At 44.7% G+C, this 25,125-nt stretch overlaps 1 protein-coding gene across 1 annotated transcript in view; it reads right to left on the bottom strand.

Moving 5' to 3' along the window:
* Positions 1-25,125, bottom strand: part of Prtg (protogenin) — a 108,362-nt gene that overhangs the window by 64,350 nt on the left and 18,887 nt on the right. The window contains exon 3 of the mRNA XM_052714155.1: positions 2,108-2,252. Coding sequence (XP_052570115.1) covers positions 2,108-2,252 — 145 coding nt within the window. The remainder of the gene's footprint in view (positions 1-2,107; positions 2,253-25,125) is intronic.

Below are 25,125 nucleotides of genomic sequence, written 5' to 3'. Positions count from 1 at the left end.
ATATCAAATTAGTGTATCTTTAGATTGAGCAGTATTAGGGTGCTTAATCTTAATACTGTTTGAGTTGTTGACTTAAGTTCAATAAACATTGTTAAATGAAGCAGAGCAGCGGTGGCACATGCCTTTAATCCCAGTACTCTGGAGGCAGAGGCAGGTAGATCTCTGTGAGTTTAAGGCCAGCCTGGTCTACAGAGTATGATCCAGGACAGCCAGAGTTACACAGCAAAACCTTGTCTCAAAACAAACAAACAAAAAGATGATAAATAAATTTTGGCTCTAAATTAAGATAGAATTCTAACAATCTTTAAAGTGTCCCTGAACATACTTCTGCTATTTCTTACGGTGTATTTATTTGAAGCAGTGCTCTTAGTATTGAGAAATATAATGGAGCTGGAGAGATGGGTCAGTGGTTAAGAGCACTGGCTGCTCTTCCAGAGTACCAGGATTCAACTTCCAGCACCCACATGATTGCCCACAACTGTCCATAGCTCTAGTTCCCGGGGATCCGACACCCCTCTGGCTTCTGCAGGCACCGCATACAAGTGACGCACAGACACACGTGCAGGTAAAACACTCATACACATAAAGTATAAAAAAAACGCTGAGCTGAAAAACTTCGTGAATGTGTTACTTTTCCTGTAGCATCAAATACTCCACTGAGACTTAGTTCTTTATGTAAAAATAGACAAGTATATCCACCTCATTTCTGGGAACAAATTTGCTTTCATCTTTAATAGCAAAATTATATGTCTACCAAAAATTGTTTTAAAATAAATATCATTTCATGTTTGATTTTTATACCTATTTTATATACCTAGGATCATGTAAAAAAAATTTCTCAGGAGCAGCTGGGAGTAGAAAAGGTTTAAGATACAGGCAGCGGTGGCCCACGCCTTTAATCCCAGCACACAGGAGACAGAGGCAGGCGGATCTCTGAGTTCAAGGCCAGCCAGGTCTACAGAGTAAGTTCCAGGACAGGCAGGGCTACACAGAGAAACCCTGTCTCAAAAAAACAAAAACAAACAAACAACAACAAAAAAAAAAGGTTTAAGATAATTCTTTTTTGTTTGGTTGGTTTTTTGTTTGTTTTTTGAGACAAGGATTCTCTGTGTATCCTTGGCTGTCTTGGAACTCACTCTGTAGACCAGGCTGGCCTTGAACTCAAGAGATCCGCCTGTCTCTGCCTCCCGAGAGCTGGGATTAAAGGCCTGTGCCGCCACCACCTGGCCTAAGATATTCTTGAATTAGATTTTTTCTTTTTCTTCAATGAAACACTTCACAATTTTCCCCCATCTTAGTGTTCTAACATTTTAGCAAATGATTTTTGTATACTTCAGCGCAGAGCAAGAATAAAACTTTTTTTTTTAAATATTTATTTATGTTACATGTGTGTATGTGTGCATGTGTCTGAGCATCTGTTCATGTACCACATGCCTGCGCTGCTGGGAGGAGATCAGAAGCACAGAATCCCTTGAAACTAGTTACAGGTGGCTGTGAGCTTCAGTGCGGGTGCTGGGACCAAATCTCCGAAAGAGTGAGTGCGTTTATCCACTGACCCATCTCTCCAGTCCTGATGATGGGATTCCTTTTTGTTTTTAATTTATTTAATTTTATTTTATGTGCATTGGTATGAAGGTGTCAGATCCCCTGGAACTGGAGTTACAGACAGTTGTGAGCTGCCATGTAGGTGCTGGGAACTGAACCCTGGTCCTCTGGAAGAACAGCCAGTGTTCTTAACCAATGAGCCATCTCTCAAGGTCCGAGATGAAATTCTTTTTTTTTTTTTTTTCTTTCTTTCTTTTTTTGTTTTTTTTTTCCAAGACAGGGTTTCTCTGTGCAATTTTGGTGCCTGTCCTGGATCTTGCTCTGTAGCCCAGGCTGGCCTCGAACTCACAGAGATCCCCTGGCTCTGCCTCATGAGTGCTGAGATTAAAGGCGTGTGCCACCACCACCCAGCGTTGATGGAATTCTTAATCTGAGTTTGAAATGTCTTAGGAAATCAATTATTGCCACCCCAAATGAAAATGAACTCCATGATATTTTCCCCCCTCAGAAGCTTTGTGTGAAGCCTTATGTCCCATATCCAAATAAGCATTGCTACATTTACCTGTCCATGGTTATAGGCAGGGCTGTCCTATTGAACTCCCATGTTATGACGGCAGGGGGGTTTGATGAAATCTTGCAAGAAAATCTAGCAACTCCCCCTTCCTGGACTTCAGTAGAAACTGGATGGACTTCGAACGCAGAAATAGCTGTGACAAGATTGGACAAGTTTAGAATCAGCACATAGCAGCGCATTCGGCAATAGCATTCATTACACAGCACAGTTTACCAGATCTGAACTCCTGCTCAGGTCACCGTAATTGAAGTAGTACAAAGATGATTTCATGAATACTTTGAGAAAAAGCCGGGGGGGGGGGGGGGCAACTTGGGGAGTCTGTCTTTCCTAGTCTTTAAAATTCTAAACATAGTCTTAGGAAACCATCTATTAGAGAGAAAACATAGACATAACTGAAGGAAAAATAATGATTCAAAATGGTTATGTAGTTATACACCCAAATACAGTACAAGCCAAATTCTACTGGTTATCGGAGGGGAGGGGAAAAAAAGACGAACTAGGGCTGGAGAGATGGCTCCGAAGAGCAAGCATTGCTCTTGCGGAGGAGCTGAGTTCGATTCCCAGAACCCACACTAGGTAGCTTACAACTGCTTGTAACTCTGGCTCTGGCATGAGTGTGTACACGCACGCATGCACACATACACACACACAATTAAAAATAAGTTTTTCTTCAACTGTAATAAAGACAAACTATCCAGGTCAAAACTATTTCTGTGAACTGGCTTTTAAAGAATCCAGTGAATTCTGAAGAAAGTGGAGAATATATAAATTGAGGCAAGAGAGGCAGCCTAACAGGAGCGCAGAGGGAAAGAATGGTAGCCTGCGTATGCAGGATGTGAGGAAACCAGAAGACTATGGTAGGACATTTCAGATGAACCCGCAATACCTCAGGATGAACTGAGGAGTCTTAAGAGTCCAGCTGGCTTTAAAGAGGAACGGTGAACCAAAAGACTCTGGGGTACCACACACCAGCGCCGCTTCTCTGGGGTTGCTCAGGTGAAGGCAGGACAGATAACTGTTTGTGCGGGAACACAGGGCCTCAGAGAAGCACAAAGGCTGTCTTCAGGCTCATGCATTTCCAAAGTGGAGCTAAATCCTGAAGTGCTGATGTTTCTGGAGTCGATTCTTCGTCCCTATCCTAAGGGGTCTCCAGGGAGCCATGCCAGGGTCTACAGTCCTGCATGTTGAAGGAGCGCAGACATCAGGCAGAGCCAAGTGTCTCTTCCCTCAGCTAACCTTCCAAGACATAAAGACAGGGACCCGAGCATGGGCGAACTCCCTTCCTGAGACTCCAGTAAAAATGCCTTCAGGGTATCGATAGAGACAGAAAGCAGAAGGAAAAGTATGAAAAAGTAGGGCCTAGCCTGATTCTCCATTACACTGGGAAGGGCAAAAGTCACAGAAGGCTGCCAAATTCCACCTTGGGCTTGGCTTCAGTTTTCTGTAGATAGTTTATTGGCCTTTAGAGGTACCGGGCTATAGAAGTCAAAATATTCTCAGAAGGATTTACTTTCAAAACACTGGACAGAGGTAAAGTCATACTTCATTTGTGTCAGTAACGAATATTTCCATTCCTGCGGAACAGCAGTCATCAGTCTACAGATACCAGTAGATTCTCAGAGTAGAAACTGTTTTCAAAATAATCATCATTTGCTGTTTTAGTTTTCATTTCTCTTGAGTGTACAGAGTTTTCTGAAAGCTATAAGCTGGGAAGTATTGCCAACAGACCCAATCAATACAGAAGCAAAGGACCACTGTACACACTCCTGTTAATCAAAGTAAAGGGATTTATATAACTACAAAACAATACCAGGGCTAGAGAGATGGCTCAGTGGTTAAGGGCACTGGCTGCTCTTGCAGAGGACCTGCGCTGAGCTCCACTACCTACATCAAGCAGGTCACAACTGTCTGTAACTCCAGTTTGAGGAGACCTGACGCCCTCTTCAGGCCTCCAAGAGTATATGCACGCATATGGAACACAGACATACAGGTGGGCAAATACACACATACACAGAAATAAAAGTTTTGTAAAAATAAAACTAATAATAATACACATTTCATTAACTCCTACTTTAAAAAACAATTATATTAATGTGTTATTTATATTACTAAGTAATGGACCAATGTTTTCATTTTTTTAAATTTATTTTTATTTTATGTACAATGGTGTTTTGTCTGTATATATGTCTGTGTGAGGGTGTCAGATCCTTGGAACTAGAGTACAGACAAGTGTGAGCTGCCCTGTGGGTGCTGGGAACTGAGCCCGGGTCCTCTGGAAGAGCAGCCAGCACTCTTAAGGGCTAAGCCATCTCTCCAGCCCCCAGTGTTCTCATTTCCAAGTAATGAAGGCCTAATAATTAAACCAGCCAGTTTCATTATTAATAGCAATTAGCAATAGATTTAAGTGCTGGGCATGGTTCCACACGCCTTTAATCCCAGCACTCAGGAGGCAGAGGCAGGCGGATCTTTGTGAGTTCAAGCCCAGCCTGGTCTACACAGTCAGTTCTAGGCCCACCAAGGCTGTAAGTGCAAGACAGACAAAACAACAAAACCAAAAACAAAACAAACAAAAGAAGATGTGGTGATTTGGAATTTGCCTCCACAACTAAGGAAACCTGCTGAGATCAGGCATGTGTCAGGGGTTTCCCTGAAGAGAGGACTAGAGAGGCCATTTCATGAAGCTGTAAAGTTGAAGTCTGGATTGCCATGGAGACCTCAAGATGTTAGAGATGCCAGAGCTGTAGGATACCTGCTGAGGAAAGCTGCTAATGGAGTGGAACCAGCCAAAGAAAAAGAATTGTGTTGCCGTCAACAAAGCTGAACGGAGTTGGAGATCTGAAAAGTTCTCTGACATCAGACATGGACATGCAGAGTTTGGAGTTTGCCTGGCTGGTTTTTGGTCTTGCTTTGGTCCAGGATTTCCTCACTACTCTCCCTTCCCTACGTTTTGAAATAATAATGTATATCCTGTGCCACGATATGTTGGAACTGTGTGATCTGTTTTTTTATTTTGATTTTACAGGGGATTACAGTTAAGAGATTGCATGAATCTCAAAAGAGACTTTGAACTTTGGACTTTAAATAAGTTTGAGACTGTTAAAGACTATGGGGACTTTTGAAGTTGAACTGAATGCATTTTTGCATTATGATATGACTACAAGCATTTGGGGGCCAGGAAATGGAATGTGGTGGTTTGAGAAAAAAAAAAAAAAGGCCCCCAAAGGAAGTGGCCCTATTAGGAGGTGTGGTCTTGTTGGAGTGGGTGTGGTCTTGATGGAGGAAGTGTGTCACTGTGGAGGCGGGCACTGGGGTCTCATATAGGCTCAACCCAGGGTCTCTGACCACTTCCTGTTGTCTGCAAGTCAATATGTAAGACACTCGACTACTTCTCCAGCACCATGTCTGCCTGCTCATCACCATGTCGTACCATCACGATAATGGACTGAACCCCTGAAAATGTGAGCCACCCCAATTAAATGTTTTCCTTTATAAGAGTTGCTGTGGTCATGTCTCATGAGAACAATAGAAACCCTAACTAAGACAGAAGTTATGTGACATAAAAGATTTTGGGGTCCTCAAAAAGTTTTTAAAAGAGTATAAGGAGTAACATTAAAAGTTCTAGAACCAGTGCTGGAGAGATGGTTCAGGGGTTAAGAGCACTGGCTGCCTTTCCAGAGGTCCTGATTTCAATCCCCATCAACCACATGGTGGCTCACGACCATCTGTAATGAGATCTGGTGCCTTCTTCTGATATATAGGCAGAACACTGTATACATAAATATATTTTTTTAAAGTTATAGAACCACTATCCAAGAACATCAAACTCTAAATATCAATAAAAATTTTCCTTAAAAAAAAAAAAAATCATGGGGGCTGGAGAGATGGCTCAGAGCTTAAGAGCACCAGCAGGCAGCTCTTCCAGAGGTCCTGAGTTCAATTCCCAGCAACCACGTGGTGGCTCACAACCATCTATAATGAGATCTGGTACCCTCTTCTGGCATGCAGGCAGACATGCAGGCAGAACACTGCACATAATTAATAAATAAATATTAAAAAAAAAAAAAAAACATGCTCGGCAGTGGTGGCACATGCCTTTTAATCCCAGCACTCGGGAAGCAGAGGCAGGTGGATTTCTGTGAGGCCAGCCTGCTCTACAGACTGAGTTCCAGGACAGCCAGGACTATTTCACAGAGAAACCTTGTCCTGAAAAACAAAAAATAAAAACAAAACAAAAAACAAATTTTCCTTTAATGAAAAAAAAAAAAAACCAGAAAACAAAAAACAACTCATTTCTAGGCCGGGCGGTGGTGGCGCACGCCTTTAATCCCAGCACTCGGGAGGCAGAGCCAGGCAGATCTCTGTGAGTTCGAGGCCAGCCTGGGCTACCAAGTGAGTTCCAGGAAAGGCGCAAAGCTACACAGAGAAACCCTGTCTCGAAAAACCAAAAAAAAAAAAAAAAAACAACTCATTTCTTTTGTGTGTCCTGGGGGAGGGGGCACACACATCCGCCACACCACGAATATGATGATCACAGGGAAACTAGCAGGAGTTGGTTTTCTCCTTCCACTGTGTGGGTGCCAGGGATCAAACGCAGGTCCTAGGCTTGTTGGCAGCAAGCACCTTTACCAACTAAACCATCTCACTGGCCCCAACTTTTCATTTTGATGGTTTCTGTAGTTACTTTCTAGGACACTTAGCTACAAACACATTAATTCTAGACTGACCTCAGACCACCACTGCTATTCATCTACTAAAGACCTCGATGGCTAGGTCTTCCTGGGAAAGAAGGCTGGGAGATGGCTGGAGAAGTGTCCGCTGCGCAAGCTTGAGGAGCCGACCCCTAGAAAGCACATTCAGAGCCAGGTTTGTGCCTACATTCCCAACCTGGGCAGGGGGAAATGGGATGATCCCTGGAACTGGGGTCCCGGCCTAAATAAAAAGCAGCAGGTGAGGCGAGCACCCGCACTCACCTCTCCCTATTTCTCGACGACAGATGCAACGTGACCAGCTGCCTACGCTCCTGCTCCCGACTCCCGGCAGCAGGGACTGTACCCACAACCCTGAGTCAAAATAACCCTTTCTTCCTTCAGTTGCCTTTCTCAGGTATTTCATCACGACAGCAAGAAAAGTAACTAATCATTCCCTTTAAAAAAAAAAATGTTCTACACTTCTACCAGCGTTTGACGGACACAGCAGCACCTCACTCGCGGTGGCTTCATTTGTTAACTTCTGGGCCTCCGTAGGTTAGCCTGCTAATGCTAAAGCCATAGTCTCACACACACAGAAAAATTGATTCCAATTCAAATGCTATAAAAAAAGTATCATCACAGGGGGCTGGAGAGATGGCTCAGAGGTTAAGAGTACTAACTGCTCTTCCAGAGGTCCTGAGTTCAATCCCCAGCACCCACATGGTGGCTCACAACCATCTATGAGATTTAGTGCCCTCTTCTGACCTGCAGGCAGAACACTGTATACATAATAAATAATTTTTTTTAATGTGTCATCACAGAATTCCTCCTTTTAATTTTTTCAGTTAGGGGCTGGAAAGATGGCTCAGTGGTTTAAAGCACAATGCACTGCTCTCCCGGAGGATCTTAGCTCATTTCCCAGCATCCATGTCAGGTGGCTCACAACCGCCAGCATCTCTGACCTCTGAGACACCACACACACACACACACACACACACACACACACACACACACACACACACACACACACACACAAATTCTGCCTTTAATGCCAGTACTGGAGAGGCAGGCAGGCAGTTCTCTCTGAGTTCAAGGTTACCCTGGTCTACATAGTGAGTTCCAGGCCAGCCAGGGCTACACAGTAAGACTCTGTCTCAAAGCAAAATGTAAGTATGGGCCTGGGGAGATAGCTCAGCTGTTAAAAGTGCTGGCTGCTTTTCCAGAGGACCTGGATTCAATTCCTAGCACTCACATGACAGCTCATTGCTGTATGGTAACTCCTGTTTCAGGGGATTCAACACCCTCACACATATAGGCAGGCAAAATACCAATGTACATAAAATAAAAATAGTTATTTTAAAAATAAAAAATTAAAGATAAATATATAAGTTAAATCTTTAAAATGGTAAGCTTAATTGCCAGACAGATGGAATGCATGTATCCTTGGTAAAGCAAAGAAAAGGATGTAATGGTTAATGCCAAATGTGTGTATCTTCTTCTTGACTGGGTACCGTCAACAGGCTAGCTCTGGGGAGGTGGGAAAAGCAGTTTGGCATCAATTACTTCAAAACCAAACTCTATTTAAGCAGTCACTTTTAAATTATACAAAGGCACATTTAGCAGATCTGGACACTGAAGCCAGGGGTCTCACACACTAAGAAAAAATGTCACCACTGAGACATGACTCAGCCTCTAAAGCTTCCCATAAATCGCTATGGTTTGGCTGTAAAATGTCCCCTCCAACCAGAAAAAAAATGTATCTCTGTTCTTAAAGATATTCTATAAAATTAGGGTACAAAGGAGCCAATTTCCATGAATCACACACTAACATCAACCCTACTGTTCACATGATTACGTGACTCATCTATCCAGTGCCAAGCCATGTGGATTGGCTCTGAATTATACAGTAACAGGCCACATTAACTGACTCCTAACTGGAAAAATATTTTAATCCTATTCATTTCAGAAAACTTTTAGACAAAAGTGATCCCTCCTAAGTTTACCATTCAACAAATATTTGTCTGGTGTCTGGTGCACCCTAGGTGGCCATAATCCAGTGAAGGACAAAAGCCAGGAGGGTTACATTCAGGAATCTAAGAGGAGAGAGAGGTATTTAACCAAACTGCTGTGTAAGTTGGTAGCTCAAACTTCAAAAAACGCTGGGAAGGTAAATTAGTATAGAATGGGACAACACAGGTTTCCAGCCTTTTCTGACATAATAGTTTAACACGTCTTGTTGCTCGGTCCTGTTCTGTGAGTGGTATATATTACAGTTTATTTAATTCCCCAAGCTGTGTCATCAAAATATTCAGCTGAAAAAAACTGAGGTACGGGGAAAGGAAGCGTCTCACTCAAGGGCTTCCAGCCAGTTAAGCGGTCGGCACTGAGATCCGAAGCCTGGCAGTTACCAAGACTCTGACTTCTCTTGTAAGCCTGAGACACTTAGTTTTTAGGCAAGATGAGAACCGGAGACTCTCTACCTCAGACTGGCTGTCTAGCTGGCTGAGAGCGTGTGTCAAATCCCTGAATTTCTGACCAGAGAGATACCTTTAGAACTTCTGCGTAGAGCTGATGATGAAGCCCAGTGGCAGAGCGCTCACCCAGCGTGGACAAAGCCTGCAGTCCCCAGCCCCGTGGAGAACACTGAACAAATAAAACCTTGTGCGCACTGACATTTACTAAGGCTATCATTTCATCTTTGCATAGGAGAGTACGTAAACTAAGTTATAAAGTTTATTTAAGGAGCCATATATCTTAAAAAAAAAATATCGAGTCAGGTATGGCGGCACCCACTCCAGACTGCAGATGGAGGGTTACAAGCTTGAAGGCAGTCTGGCTCCAGGCATGGCTTCTATTTTGATTATTCTTTTTCCATTTTTCTCGTGTGTATGGTGTGTACATGTGTATGTGCACATTTTTTTTTTCATGTACATGGACACATATGTATGCACATGCAGGCCGGAGGCGGATGTCTGGAATCATTCTCACTCTCCCACCTTAGTCCCTGAGGCAGGGTCTCTCAAACAAAATCAGAGCTTGAAGCTGTGGCTAGTCTCCCTAGGCACTTCAGGGAATCCCACTTCCTCCTCTGAGGGCTGGAATTCCAGGAAGGTTGCTGCCCCAACCCGGCAATGACTTGGGCTTCTGAGAATCTGAACTCTGGTCTCATGTCTGCATGGTAAACACTTCGGCCACGGGGATGGCTCAGGGAGCCATCTCCCAAGCCCTGGTTATTATTTTTGTAATAGGGCATTGAGCTGAATAAGTGAATGCTGCAGTGAGTGCTGGGGCCTTCTAAGACTTCATTGTGGGACCTTTTCGTTGTCCACATTTTTTTGCTCTTTATTTAAGTGACAAATTTAAGTATCCTCTCGAAAATCTCAGCTTCCTTCCTGATGTGGACTTTGTTTCTTCAAGAAAGGTACGCCTTTACAAGCCTACAGCCTCCCCGTGAAACCTGACCTCCCTCCACAGTCAGAGCTAAACAAGCCAAGAGCTTCACAAGGAGCCCTTCAAGTAGTGCTGTTAGAGACCAGAGCTCTATAAAACAGCCCGGACACAAGGTCCCCCCAAAACACGCGCTGTCCTCAAAAACAACCTTGCAAACACAATAACTGTAAGTGCCTATTTGATTTGTGATTTCCTCTTCTTCCTCTGCCCACTTAATCATTTTCCGTGATTTATAGCCAGGGCTGTTAACGATGCTCAGACAAAAATGGTCTCTAAACTTGTACTGGGATCGGAAAGCAACTTATAATTGATTCTACACCAGAAATGACGTTCCACTAGTTAAGTGGACACACCAACATTAGCTTGCACGTTAAGTCAGCAGGACATTCTTAAAAGCCAGGCACGGTGGCAGAGTGCTTTAATCCCAGCACTCGGGAGGCAGAGACAGGTGGATTCTCTGTGAATTCCAGGCCAGTCAAGGATACAGAAGGAGACTGTCTCAAAACACAAGCAAAACAAACAAACAAACAAACAAAAACCAAGCAAACAAATAAAAAAGTCAGAATAAATAAAATACTTAATATACATTGCCTTTTTAGAAAAATAGAAAAGTATAGACACATTATTTGTAATAATAGCTCATTTGATAACTTTATAGGCTCTTCTCAGTGTAAGAAAACGTTACTTACTTTTAAAAGCTACCAATAAAAATGTGCACATAAAGGGTTCTTACACTAACATAAGTCAAAATGTTGATGTGCAGTTTAAACAGCCAGTCCCAGCACCGCAGGTCGGCACTGAGCTCCAGGTCGACAGCACCAAGTGCCACTCCCCCACTCTTCCCAGGGGGATACCATAGGGCAGGGGAACACAGACAACAGTCAACAGTCACTTTCCAGAGCTTCCAGCTTCCACCGTCTTTAAGCCACCCATCAGCAGCTTTGGAGGAAATCTGCCAGCAGCTCCTCAAGAACACAGGGTGACGACTTCTTCTCCTTCTCCTCCTCCTCCTCCTCCTCCTCCTCCTCCTCCTCCTCCTCCTCCTCCTCCTCCTCCTTTTTGTTTTGTTTTGTTTTGTTTTTCGAGACAGAGTTTCTCTGTGTAGCTTTGCGCCTTTCCTGGAACTCACTTGGTAGCCCAGGCTGGCCTCGAACTCACAGAGATCCGCCTGGCTCTGCCTCCCGAGTGCTGGGATTAAAGGCGTGTGCCACCGCCGCCACCCCCCCCCCCACCCCCCACCCCTCCGGAGAACACTGGGGGACTTCTAACTCTGACTCTCCAACATCCACAGCTTCAGAGATTTGTCACTGAGTTTTATACCTATTAACTTAAAGTTTATTTCTACGTCACTGGTGTTTCAGGTCAACAATGCAGGCTTTACTAACCAAAACACAGTAATAACTGCCTCATCAGATCTCACTTCCTTGTACTCGGAGACCGCCTGTCAGGCACAGAGAGAGATCTGGGCATCACTTAATCACAGTCTGAAGGTATCAGAAGGTATAAACCAACCAAGGAATAAGCTTCAAACTTACTATAGCTTTAAGACTGGGCAAGACAGGGAAGGAGAGATGGCTCGGCTGCGGCGGTTAAGAACACACATGGCTCTTGCAGAGGACCTGACTTTGATTTCCAGCACACAGGACGGACAGCTCACAACCATCTGCATGCAACTCCAGCTCTGGGGGTTCCAACAGGAATGGCCTTATGGCCTCCGTAGAAATCAGCCCTCAAGTGCGCGCACACATGTACACACACACACACACACACACAATGTAATTAAAATAATAAAAAAAATTTTATAACTTCGTAATTTAACTCAAGTCCTGGTCTCTTTCATCAAGATTATAAATTTTTCTAGTCCAGATAATGTATCTTCCCCGTCTGTCTGTTGTCAGGAATAAGCAGTGCACCCAACAAAGGCGTCCTGAATTAACTCGCCACACAGCATCACCACCACTCTCGAACTCAGGGAGTTCTCCCCTCTTCTCCCTGAGAACAATACAGCTTGTACACATCCCACCACACAACACTGGGCAAATCACTGTGTCCCAAAAAGTCAGGTTCTTAAAGGGATTATAACAGGGTATCATAGAATACTTCATAGAGATGACTGTTCTAGATACGGCTACTGTAGCCATTAAAAAAAAAAAAGAACAAAAACAAAAACCCAAGCTGGAGAATGGCTCACTGGATAAAGGTGCTTGGTACCAAGCCCGAGGACCTGCACTGGGTCTCTGGAACGCACCCAGTAGGACAGACCCTATTCCCTCAAGCTATGCTCTAATCTCCACACATATACCAGGTCACACACGTGTTTCCCCAACACACAAAATAAATGTCACAAAAAAATGTAAAAGGACTCTTAATCCTCAATGTACTCTAAACACGTAAGGATGCATAAGGAAGGGATGTGGGTAGGCTCTCTGGGGCGTCTGCTGGCACGTCCCTTGCCTTCCCACCTCCTGGCACCCTTCCAATGCACACTCCACAAAAGAACAAGCGTCATTGTTCCAACATCTGTCCCCTAAAATTGCAAAGAGCCTAAGAACAAGGCACAGGCAGTGACTTCCATGGGCCTAAAGTCAGAGTGCTTTAAATACGACAACCGTCCGCCGTCCAAAGTCCGCTTGAAGGAGCCAGCTCACAGCTCAGGATGACAGCCGGGGAGGGTGCTTAGGGGGCGCGAGAACAGACGACGTACAGTTGGTGGGAATTTTTTCACACCGAATACTTTCGGCACCATTACTTCGTAAGTTCTAGCCCCGGCAGAGGCAGAGAAATGTTAGGACCTGTATGTACATAAACTCACGGACAACAGAACGTACCAGGACACCGGGCGGGACACCTGAGAGAAAAGATGCAGACTGTGATACAGTCTGAAGGACTCTGGACCAGCACAGAGCAGAGGACTCTTCCTCTGGGGACCAGGATGAACAAAGTACACGATTTATGGAGAGGACTCACCAGGCCCCAGCCCTCCTGCTGGGCCGATGGATTCTGGGGGAGGGGCGGTCATTGTCTTCAGCTGTGAGCCCTGTAGGCTCCAAGGACAGCTCCAAACCCATTAAACTCAGTGGGTCACAGAACAAAACAGAATGACATGGATGTGGGAAGACTTCTGGGGGAGGGCTGACGGGAGAGGGGTAGGGGAGGGTAACCACATGTAGTATATACACACAAAACTGTCAAAAAAAGAATGAATTTAATGAAAGTTATAAAACAATATATGGTGACTGTAAAAAAAAATTTGCGGGGGGGGGGGGGGGGTGCTGGGAAAACTATCCAGTGGGTAAAGTACTTGCTATTCAAGTATTCAGAGCCGTGTTTGGATCCCCAGCATGCAAAGCTAGGCATGGCTACCTGCAAAGACCTGTAACCCTAATGCTGGGAGGTGAAGACGAGGTTCTGGAGGCCTGCTGGCCAGCCAGTCTAAACAAAATAGTCAGTTCTAGTTCAGTGTGAGACCTTGTCACAACAAATAAGGTAGAGAGTCACGAAGATATCTGAAGTCAATCTCTGGCCTCCAAACGCATTGGCATCTGCGCACACACACACACACACACAGAGAGAGAGAGAGAGAAATGAAGGGTAGAGAGCAATAGAGGAAGACACTCAATATTGACCTCTGGCCTCCACACACATGCACACACACAGACATCACACACACACACACACACACACACACACACACGCACACACACACACGCACACACACACATGAACATGTACTTATACCACATATGCCAAAAAACTCACATATAACTGAAGCCCAAAAAGTTTTACTGTATAGTAATTGAAAGTAAATCTCAAAAAGGTCCTTGTCCTTTCTATGAAACAGACTTGTTTAATTTTTTTAAGACCGTTTAAAATTTTTTGAGGTTTTATTTTTATGCGTACAAATGTTTGCCTGAATGTATGTCTGTGCACCATGTGTGTGTAGTACCTGCCGAGGCCAGAAGAGGACACTGGATCCCCTGGGAGCGGAGTTAATAGACAGTTGTGAACTGCCATGCTGAGAACTGAACCCAGGTCCTCTGGAAGAGCAGCCAGTGCTGTTAACCACTGAGCCATCTCTCCAGTCTCTCTACGTAGTTTTTAAGGATAAAAGCCATATAGTAAGCAGGATAACAACACACAGATTTTTATTGTTTTTATTTGTTTCGAGATAAGGTCTCACTGTGTAGCCCTGGTTGGCCTGGAATTTGCTCTGTAGACCAGGATGGTCTTGAACTCAGAGATCCACCTGCATCTTCCCCCTAAATTCTAGGATCAAAGGTATGTACTACCACACCCAGCACATACAGATTTTAAAAGCTGAATCCTGGGCCAGCAAGAAAACTCAGTGGGTAAAGGTGTTTGTGTCCAAGGCTGACGATCTGAGTTTGATCTCTGGGACTAACATGGTAGAAGAAGAAAAGTGACTTCAAGTTGTTCTCTGATGTACACACACAACATACATGTGAATACAGTGATGGCTGGGTGGGTGGGTGGGTGGGTGGATGGATGAATGGATGGATGGATGGATGGATTGATAGATGAATGATGGATGGATGGATTATGGATGGATGGATGGATGGATGGATGGATGGATGGATGGATGGGTAAACATAAAAGCTCAGTCCTGAAGACCACCCTCCCTCTTTTATGAAATTATCCTCACTTCCGATGTAGAACTAGAGATACTTCGCATATCCCCAAGATCATGGACGCTCTTCTTTGCTTCTCTGTTTTCTCAGCTTACAACATGGATACGAAGAGCACTCTAAAGATACGTGACAAACACACTCAACACAGCCTAGGATATGTTGCTTCAGTTCTGCATTCTCCTATACAGACTCATCTACTGACCAGTCAGTCACTCTACCTATTATCCATCTATCCTGTATCTTTATGTAGATAGAGAGAGAATCTACGTAGGGCTCTATCTACAGATTACATACAAGAAGTAGTGTAATGTACACATAATAATTATCTGGAGGCATATCGGGGGCTAAAATGAAAATTGTCTCTGTAGTAACATACACAAATAGCATCCGTTAAACAAAATTTATCTTGCCTGCCAGGAATGCATTTACGTTCCTGAGGGCAGAGTGGGAATTTCAATCCCTACTTGTGGAAATGGTGACAGGGCAAGCCACCACTGCTGAGAGGCCAGGAGTTAGTCACATACGGTTTGTCAATGCACCTGAAGACACGACCCTCCACAGCCCTCCATAAAGACACACTGCAGGCGGCAGTTCTGGTGAAGCCATTTTTAGAGGCTGCCAACCCAGAGCTTCCTGCACACTGAAGTCAGTGGCTGGAATTCCACACCAACCTCCAGTCTCCTACACTCAACCTCAGTCAGGTTCCACCAGGCCAGACTTAGCACTGTTGAAAATCTGGTTCTAGAACCAACTGATACAATACAAGGACTCTCAGGCAAGAAATAAATTGTTGTGTGTGTGCACTTGCTATGGAGGCCAGAGACAACCTTGAATAGCCTTCCTCGGGAGCCACCTACCTCAGGTTTTTGCTTTTGTTTGTTTTGTTTGTTTGTTTGCTTGTTTTGTTTTCTTGAGACAGGTTCTCTCGCTAGCCTGGGCTCGCCACATAGGCTGACTGACCACCAAGCCCCAGAGATCCACCGTTCTCTCCTCCTTAGCACTGGGATTACAAGTGCATGCTACCACATCCAGATTTTTATGTGGGTTCTGGGGGTCAAACTCAAGTCTCCTTTACAGACTGATCCATCCCCCCAGCCTAAGACGTGGACCTTAAAAACACAGAGACAGGCTTTTGGAACTCATGTTTGGCCAAGACTGTCGAGCATTCAAGCATGGCTGGCACCCCCCCCTCAGCTGACGTACAGTCAGTCTCCTGAGCTGGCACATGGTGCATTCACCCTAAAGAGATCACCAGAGACCAGGGAACATCTGGATATGAGGCAGCTTCTCAGACCATGAGGGGCACCAGAGACAGAGTCGGAAATCTGACCCTCCATGAGGAAGTTTTGCTCTTAATTAAAATTTGAGGAACGATCTGAGGACAAGACAAACCACACAACTCAGTAAAACGAGGAATACATCAGAAGAATATAGGGAGGGGCTGGTGGGACGGCTCAGTGCACAAAAGTCACTTCCTCAAAAACCAGGCAGCCTCAGTTCCATCCCTGGAATGAGGATGAAAGGAAAAAAACCAACTCCACAAAGTTGTCCTCTGACCTTTATGAACATGCTCTAGCACATGCGTGTGCGCGCACGCACACACACACACACACGCACACACACACACAGAGAGAATATTTTTTGCAGGGAACGTACAGGGAAGCATGAGGCGTGGTGATGATTCAGTAGATAAAGAGTTTGCTGATCAATCCTGAGGAGCAGAGTTCAGATCACTAGCATCCACGTCAATGCCGGGTGGGCATGGTGGCACACCTGTAAGTACACATGAGGAAAGACCTCCAGCGCTCAGGAGGGAATCCCCAGATAACCAGCCCTTGTCAGTGAGTTCTCGGTTCAATTCAGAGAGCCTGCCTCAAGGAATAAGGTGGACCAGCAGAAGAAGAAAACCCCCTGACACCAGCCTTGGGCTTCTAGACTCACACACACACACACACACACACACACACACACACACACACACACACACATGCTCACACACGCTCACACACACGTGCTCACACACATGCACCATGTGAACATACATACACACCTGCACACATACCACACACATAAGCATTTTCAATGACAACAACAGGTAAGCCATTAAATAAGTCTTCTATAATGATGAAACTGTCATAACATTATTACTGGTGTTCCTAGTTTGCTTCCTAGAGCTGGTAAACTGCTCACTTTGCCTTCCATTTTTCCCAACCACTATTTATTCGGAGCTTTAAAAAAAAATCACTAAAAAAACCCCACCCCACATAATCAGTCTCCATATGGCACTCCCATAATCCAGACAGAATCCTGTTAGTTTGCAGTAAAATCTGATCTCTCTTTGAAAGGCATCCCCAAGTGGGATCTTCCTCCTCTCAGATTATCTGTCTCCCAGCAGCCGTGTGTGGTCACAGAGTGTAGGGCACATGCTAACGCATTTATCAAGTGATTATTCCTGGCCCCTCTGCTGGCAAAAACAAGCAGGAAACCGTAGAGGAAAAAAAAACCATGCACAGTGAGCCACAGTAACAGGCTTCAAAGCCGTTCGACTTGTGTGGCTCCCGCGAATTCCAGGAGACGAGAAAAAGGCCTCTTTGCTTTGTCTTTCCCAGACCACTGCCCTTCAGCAGTGTGCCAAGTGACCGCCTTATATTGCCCGATCGCAGAGATGCCTTTCTTAGGCCTTGTTGTTATTCCATAAAGAATTAGTTCTGCTTAATAGCTCAACTGTGCAGGAAGAACATTCCACACAGTTTTACACCGTGCACTCGTCACAGGCGGAAGACTCAAGAATGCATTAAAGAGTGCGCCTTTGTAACCAAATCTGTCACTTAGCAACCTTGTCCATGTGGAAATTCAAAATAAGAAAAATCTCAAGCTCACAACAGAAGTATTTCCGGTTCGGACTGTTTTTGCTTTCAGAAATGGCTATTCTCAAAGACTTTAAATACCTACTCGGGAGCTGCAGTACATCAAATTCCTTCTTGATAAATTTCACGGTGTTGTTCTCTATTGTTTAGATAGATGGGTAATGGAAAGATGGATGATTGATGGGTGGATGGGTGAGTATATGGACGGATGATGGATGGAACAATGAATGGATGGATAATGGGTAGGTAGATAGATGATGGGTAGATGATGGGACAGAAGGAATGGGTGGATGGATGAATAGGTAGATAGTTAATAACTAATAGTGGATAGACAGATGGACAGATAGATGGTAGATAGATGGATGATTGATGGATGATAGATTATAGATGAGTAGATGGATGGATGGATGGATGGATGGCTAGATGGATGGATGATAATAGATGGACAGGTGGATATATGATAGTTGAACAGAATCCTGCCATTTCACATAATATAAAACAGCTTCCTCAGAATACAAAAGACCTGGTTTTCTTTTCCATATAACTAGATACCTGTTCTACAATATAACTTTAAAATGTATTACATAAATTATGCCGGGCAGTGGTGGCGCACGCCTTTAATCCCAGCACTCGGGAGGCAGAGGCAGGTGGATCTCTGTGAGTTCGAGGCCAGCCTGGTCTCCAAAGCGAATTCCAGGAACGGCGCAAAGCTACACAGAGAAACCCTGTCTCGAAAAAACCAAAAAAAAAAAAAAATGTATTACATAAATTAAAAAATTGAGACCAGGTATGATGGTGCCTATCTTTAATCCCAGGGCACTGAAGGCAGAGGCCCAGTTCTGTGAGTTGCAGGCCAGGTAGGACTACATAGGAAGACCCTGTCATATACATATACATATATACACATAACATACACACACACACACACACACACACACACACGACAAATTCACAAGGCAATGATTAAAAACCAGCTCTTCTAGTTCTTCTTCATGGCACCTCCTAGGTGACAGGCTGCATCAAGATGAAGCTGAGTATCTCTTTCCCAGCCACCGGCTGACAGAAACTCATTGAAATAGACGATGAACACAAACGTCATACTTTCCATGAGAAGCACATGGCCACAGAAGTAGCTGCTGATGCTCTGGGTGAAGAGTGGAAGGGCTGTGTGGTCCAAATCCACAGTGGGAACTAAAAATAAGGTTTTCCCATGAAGCAAGTTGTCTTGACCCACACATAGCAGAGTGAGTCTGATGTGGAGTAAGGAGCCTTCTTGTTATAGAACAAGGAAAACTAGAGAGAGCAAGCCAAGTCTGTTTGGGGATGCACCTTAGATGTCAAACTGAAGGTTCTCAACTTGATTTTTGTTAGAAAAAAAACAACACAAGGGCAGGTATGCCTGGACTGGTAGATACAACTGTGCCTCCACAGTTGGGAACCAAAAGAGCCAGCAGAACCTACAGACTCTTCAGTCTTTCTTAAGATGATGCCCACTAATATGTTGTAGCGCACTGGCTGCTCTTCCAGAGGACCCGGGTTCAATTCCCAGAACCACATGGCAGCTCACAACTGTCTGTGACTCCAGTTCCAGGGGACCTGATATCCTCCCACAGACATACATGCAGGCAAAACACCAATGCACATAAAATAAAAATAAATAAATTCTTAAAGAAAGAAAGCCCTTAAACAAGAAGGTAAGAGGCCCAAGACCAAAGCACCTGAGATCAAGGGAATCATCACTTCACATATGTCCTGCAACGCAAATGTCAATGCATTGTTCTGAAGAAACAAACACAGTAAGAAAAACAAGAAGAAAACAGAAAAATGTGCCAAACTTTTGGCTAAGGAAGGAAGCCAAAGAAAAATAGCAAGAGCACATTGCCAAGAGACACAGGCCGCCCTCACTGAGAGCTTGCCTTAGTTAGGGTTTCTATTCCTGTGATAAAACATCCTCTTCTGGCATGCAGGCAGAACACTGTCTACAGAATAAATAAATCTAAAAAGAAAACAAAACACATGGAGGAAGGGGTTTATTTCAGTTTACACTTTCAGGTATCAGTCCATCACTGAGGGAAGTCAGGGCAGGAACCCAGAGACAGGAACCAGAGGCAGGAACTGAAGCAGAAGCCCTGGGGGTGTGCTACTTACTAGACTATCAGGGATTGCTCAGCCTGCTTTCTTTTTAAAGATTTATTTACTATGTATACAGAAGAGGGTGCCAGATCTCATTATAGATGGTTGTGAGCCACCATGTGGTTGCTGGGAATTGAACTCAGGACCTCTGGAAGAGCAGTGAGTGCTCTTAACCTCTGAGTCATCTCTCCAGCCCCCTCAGTCTGCTTTCTTACAGCACCAAGGACCACCAGCCCAGGGGTGACAGCACCCACAGTGGGCTGGGCGTTCCCGTATCAACCATTATTAGTCAAGAAAATGTCCCACAGACTGGTTTCGCAGGCCAATCCTATGGAAGCATTTCCTTGATCAAGATTCTGCCTAGATGACCCTGGCTTGTGTCAAGTCGGCATAAAAACTAGTCAGCGTAGAGCTTCTACTTCTGAGTCCAATCAAAAATGAGTCTTTAAGAGTAACAAGTAAGTTATCAGACCTTGAAAAAAAATAATACCCAAGCTTACATCTCTATTCTCTCTTTTTAATAAACCTTCTAATAGCTGCTAAAGACAGAGGCAGTGTATGTGTGTTACTGGACACAGAACTAGGACCACTGAGCTGTACCCCAAACACTTTTTTTCTGAAACAGGGTCTTGATAGATTGCCTAGTCTGTGACCTTCTTCTTTAAGACACCTGAGTAGCTGGGGTTATAGACATGAGCTATCATGCTCAGCTAGAAGCAAGGCAATTTAACTCAAACAGAAAAAAGTTATATACATATACAGAGAGAGACAGACAGACAGACAGATACACACATATATATAATCGTGTGTAGTTATATATATATATATATATATATATATATATATATATATATATATATGCCAGATGACCTGTTAAAATGAATTGACATTGACTTCTAAACTTGTCACAACATGACAAATTCATTTAATAATATCATAGCTCGCTTTGTGAAAACATGTATATGTACATATGTGTAGTATTGGTATGTACATTTGCATGCACACACATGGAGGTCCAAGGTTGACACCGGGTGTATCCCTCTACTGTTTTCCACCTGCTGAACCTAGAGCTTACTGTTTCTGCAAGCTTGCCAGCCAGCCCGCTCAAAAGATCCCATCTCCATCTCCTGTGTGCCTGAATTACAGGCCGGCCTCTGTGCCCACCTCGCACTCACATGGGTCCTGGGGATCGAACTTGGCTCCTCAGGCTTGCCCAGCAAGCACTTTATCAGCTGGGTCATCGCTCCAGCCCTCCCTTTTAGAATTTTTCTCTGCTAAAGTAGAAGTTCAGAAACATAAAAGCAGAGAACTGTGGGCCACAGGCACACAGAAAGCACTAAGACATGTTTAATACACCAAGTCCAACAGTGCGTAGTTTATAGGGGTGGAGTCAAACTCGAAGCTCCCACTTCACCTGCCACTGAGGGTCACATTCACCTGTGAAGGGGAGGGTTAACTGGTAGGATTTTCGTGACGACGTTAGCAGCGGAGAGAGCCAAGCAGCTTGACTGTTTCTTTGATGGCTTATAATTAAAACCATACAAAAGATTTCATATTCAATGGAAGATGGAGGCTAAAAAGACCGTAAAACCGATTTCCCTGATTAATAGCAAAACTAGTCACACCGCACAGAGACATGCCAGCATCGTTCAAATTACAATAATGATTCCCAGGTTCCGTCCTCACAGCCCAGTGCCCCAGGACTGGTGTCCAAATGATTATGATTTTGATACAGACAAAATGGCATTCAGGACCAGCTGTGTGTACAGCTGGGTTACCCAGCTCGGTGCCACTAACTTTTCATGGCTTCATGTAAATGGTCCATATGGCTTAAGGAGACCTGATCTTCTGTTAAGGAAACGATCAACAATGGGGCCTGGCTATTTAAAGACATCTGGAAAACACCAACGCTTTGGAGGCGAATACAACGTAGTTTTCAACTGTTCTGTGATGAGCACTGAGTGAGAGGGCTGGAGGACTGGGAAGCCTAACTTCCCATGGCCACGGGCCGGTGGTAGACAGTCTATAGTCTTGGGAAAGCATGGAGGACATCGCTCAAGAGGACAGAAGCAGAAGAATCAAAAGAAAAGGAGGTGGTGAGATGCCCAGTCATCCAAGAGCTCACTGCACAAATAGAAGGACCTGAGTTCGGATCCCCAGCACCCACGTAGAAGCCAGGCATGGCCATGTCCCAAGCGAGGGAAGTGGACACAGGAAGGCCCCTGGGGCTCACGAGCCAGTGGGTCTAGCTGAGTTAGGGAGCTCCAGGCTCAGGAAAAGACTTTGTCTCAAAAAATAATGTGGAAAGTGACTGAGGAAGACCTCCAGCTCTATCTCTAGTCTACACACACATGCACACACACACACACACACACACACACACACACACACACACACACACACAAAACCCACAAAACTCTGCCCTGAAATAAAAAGTGTTAAGCAAATAGATGAAAATTCTCAGTGAATGGTACACAGAAAGGGGGGGGGGGGAGTCCAAGGAAAGAAGAGACATAAAGTATTGGCGTGGTTTTAAAAGGCCCAGTGACAGGCTACACACAGAATCGAAATTTCACCTAGAGATCTCGGTGCTGACCCTTAGTCTGTGTCCTGCTTGATGAGTTAGTGCCTACCGTGACTGGTGTAAACCCGAAAGAGAGGCAATCTGAATTTCCAGGTTAACGGGGTAGTTTGCATTTGCCTTCAAAGACAAGGACGTTTCCCTGAGATAATCCCCACTGTAAGCTGATTCACTCACTTTATCAGCAGAGGTATTAAACTCTCAGGAACCCTGTTAATGGAAAGCTGCTAGCCCCCCACCCCCACCCCCTTCCTAAAAGCAAGAGTTCTGAGTTGACAGGGGACCCGAGGGCATCTGAAGCCTTTATAAGTGACCTCAGGCCCACACCAGGCCCCACACAGGCCCTTCAGTGTTTGAAAAGGCAACAGGAAGTTCTTAATCCCCCTTCCCTTAGGAGGAGATAAAGGCCTTTGATTTGGGATCACAACGTCCAGGGTCCAAGGGAGGATGGAGGATCCCATCCGCACAGCCCTGAGCATGGAAGGTCAGCGCGGAACAAACAGAACACCAGCTCCAACACGCAAGGGCCAACCCTTAAGCCAAAAGAGCAGGAAGAGGCTCAGCCAGGAACACAGCCTCTCCTCCCTGCTCTGTGGCTAATTGCTAACTCCAAGTGCAGGAGAGCTAAGAGAGAGCCTTTGTGATGAGACACACAGATAACCACTCACTTCTTAGCTCACACCAGTTGGAACAGCCAAGCCAGCCAAGGCTCCTAAAACCTGTTCACAGTAATTTACACACACCCCTGCATAAAGATACAAAAACTATCACGTAGACAGAGTGTGCAGTAGCATTCTCTTTGGAACTCAGTTGCCACCAATTTGTAACGGTACTGAAAAATCAACAGATTCCCCAGATTAAATTTTATATTCATTGGGGCTAGAAAGATGGCTCGGCAATTAAGAGCTTTTTTTGCTTTCTTAGGGGACCTGAGTTCAGTTCACAGCATTCAATAGTGGCACCTCACAACTGCCTGTAACTCCAGCTCCAGGGGATCTGACGCCCTCTTCTGGACTCTGTAGGGACCTGCACTCACACATGCACATACCCACACAAACAGATATACACATAATTTAAAAATAAAAGTCTGGCCGGGCGGTGGTGGCACACGCCTTTAATCCCAGCACTAGGGAGGCAGAGCCAGGCGGATCTTTGTGAGTTCGAGGCCAGCTTGGTCTACAGAGCGAGATCCAGGAAAGGCGCAAAGCTACACAGAGAAACCCTGTCTCGAAAAACAAACAAACAAAAATAATAAAAGTCTAGGTGGTGGTGGGGCACGGCACACCTTTAGGCCCAGTACTCAGGAGGTAGAGGCAGGTGGATCTCTGTGAGTTCAAGGCCAGCCTGGACTACAGAGTGAGTTCCAGGACAGCCAGGGTGGTTACACAGAGAAACTCTGTGCTGTGGAATAATCCTTTTGCACATTGTAAAGATTTGTCACTTGAATTGGTTTAATAAAAAGCTGATTGTTCCATAGCTGGATTTTTGGGGCAGAGAGAATAATGGGAAGAAGGGCAGAGTCAGGAGACACCAGCCAGATGCCCAGGAAGCTGGAAGTGTAGAAAATGAGGTAACAAGCCATGAGCCACATAGAGGATAGATAAGAAATATGGGTTAATTTAAATGTAAGAGTTAGCTAGTAACAAGCTTGAGCTACGGGCCAAGCATTTACAATTAATATTAAGTCTCCATGTCAGTTATTTGGGAAGTGGATTATGGGACCGAAATTCCCACCTACTAACCCTGTCACAAAAACAAACAGATAAATAAAATAAATCTAAAAAACTTTAACTATATTCCAATATAATAATAATCAAAACTAGCTTTTCTGCGATACACCATTCATGTGTTCAAGAACAGCAGAGCAGTTCCTCTGCTGGGTATAGAACTACTTCCTTACCTCCTACCTAACCCCTAAGACTCAAAAGGAAGTTAGCCTTTAGCTGGCAGGGGTGGGGGGTGAGCACAGAGGTTTCAAAACACCAAGAGGATTTTAACAGGATTCTGTAGTAACTTCACAATATAGCAACTATCTTAGAGTCAAGTTCTGCGGTTCCAACCTCCAAGAATACAATTCAATCTTTTTTTTTTTTTTTCCTAAATAGTCTCCATGGGGCTTGGGGACGTGGTAAGCATTGTTAAAATCTGCAAAAATCACTGTTAGTGTCAGCAAATTCTTATCATACGCAGTTTTTGGATGCTCAGTTTCCGCTAGGCTCTAACGGATGGGTCCATATGACTCCCTCATTAGCATCTATCAGACTCCTGGCTGCCCAGGTTGTCCTGATCCAAAGGGCTGTCCAACAGCCAACCCAATGAATCTTGGGTCAGAACCAGCTATTCTGAACGGTCTGTGAACACCCTGAGGAAACCACGGTGTTCACAACTGCTTGCTCCAGATACTACGGTGCAGCCTCGGCCACGACGGCTACAAACAGTTTATATACGATTTGTGCTATGATAAGCACTGGCGAACTCAAGATGACCTTGCAAAAATTTCTGTCCAGGTCGGAGAGAAATCTTGTCCCCTGGTGACTGGTCCAATAGAGAGCCTGCTGTGACTGGTACACAGGGAACAGTACTGCGATTGGTGGAAACACAAACCCTCATTTGCATAAGAGGGTTGCTAGGACTGGCC

The sequence above is a fragment of the Peromyscus californicus genome, unplaced genomic scaffold, assembly GCF_007827085.1.
Source record: "Peromyscus californicus insignis strain IS unplaced genomic scaffold, ASM782708v3 Scaffold_11__1_contigs__length_118956290, whole genome shotgun sequence".
Taxonomy (NCBI): Eukaryota; Metazoa; Chordata; class Mammalia; order Rodentia; family Cricetidae; genus Peromyscus; species Peromyscus californicus.
This window is presented reverse-complemented; position numbering and strand designations above follow the sequence as displayed.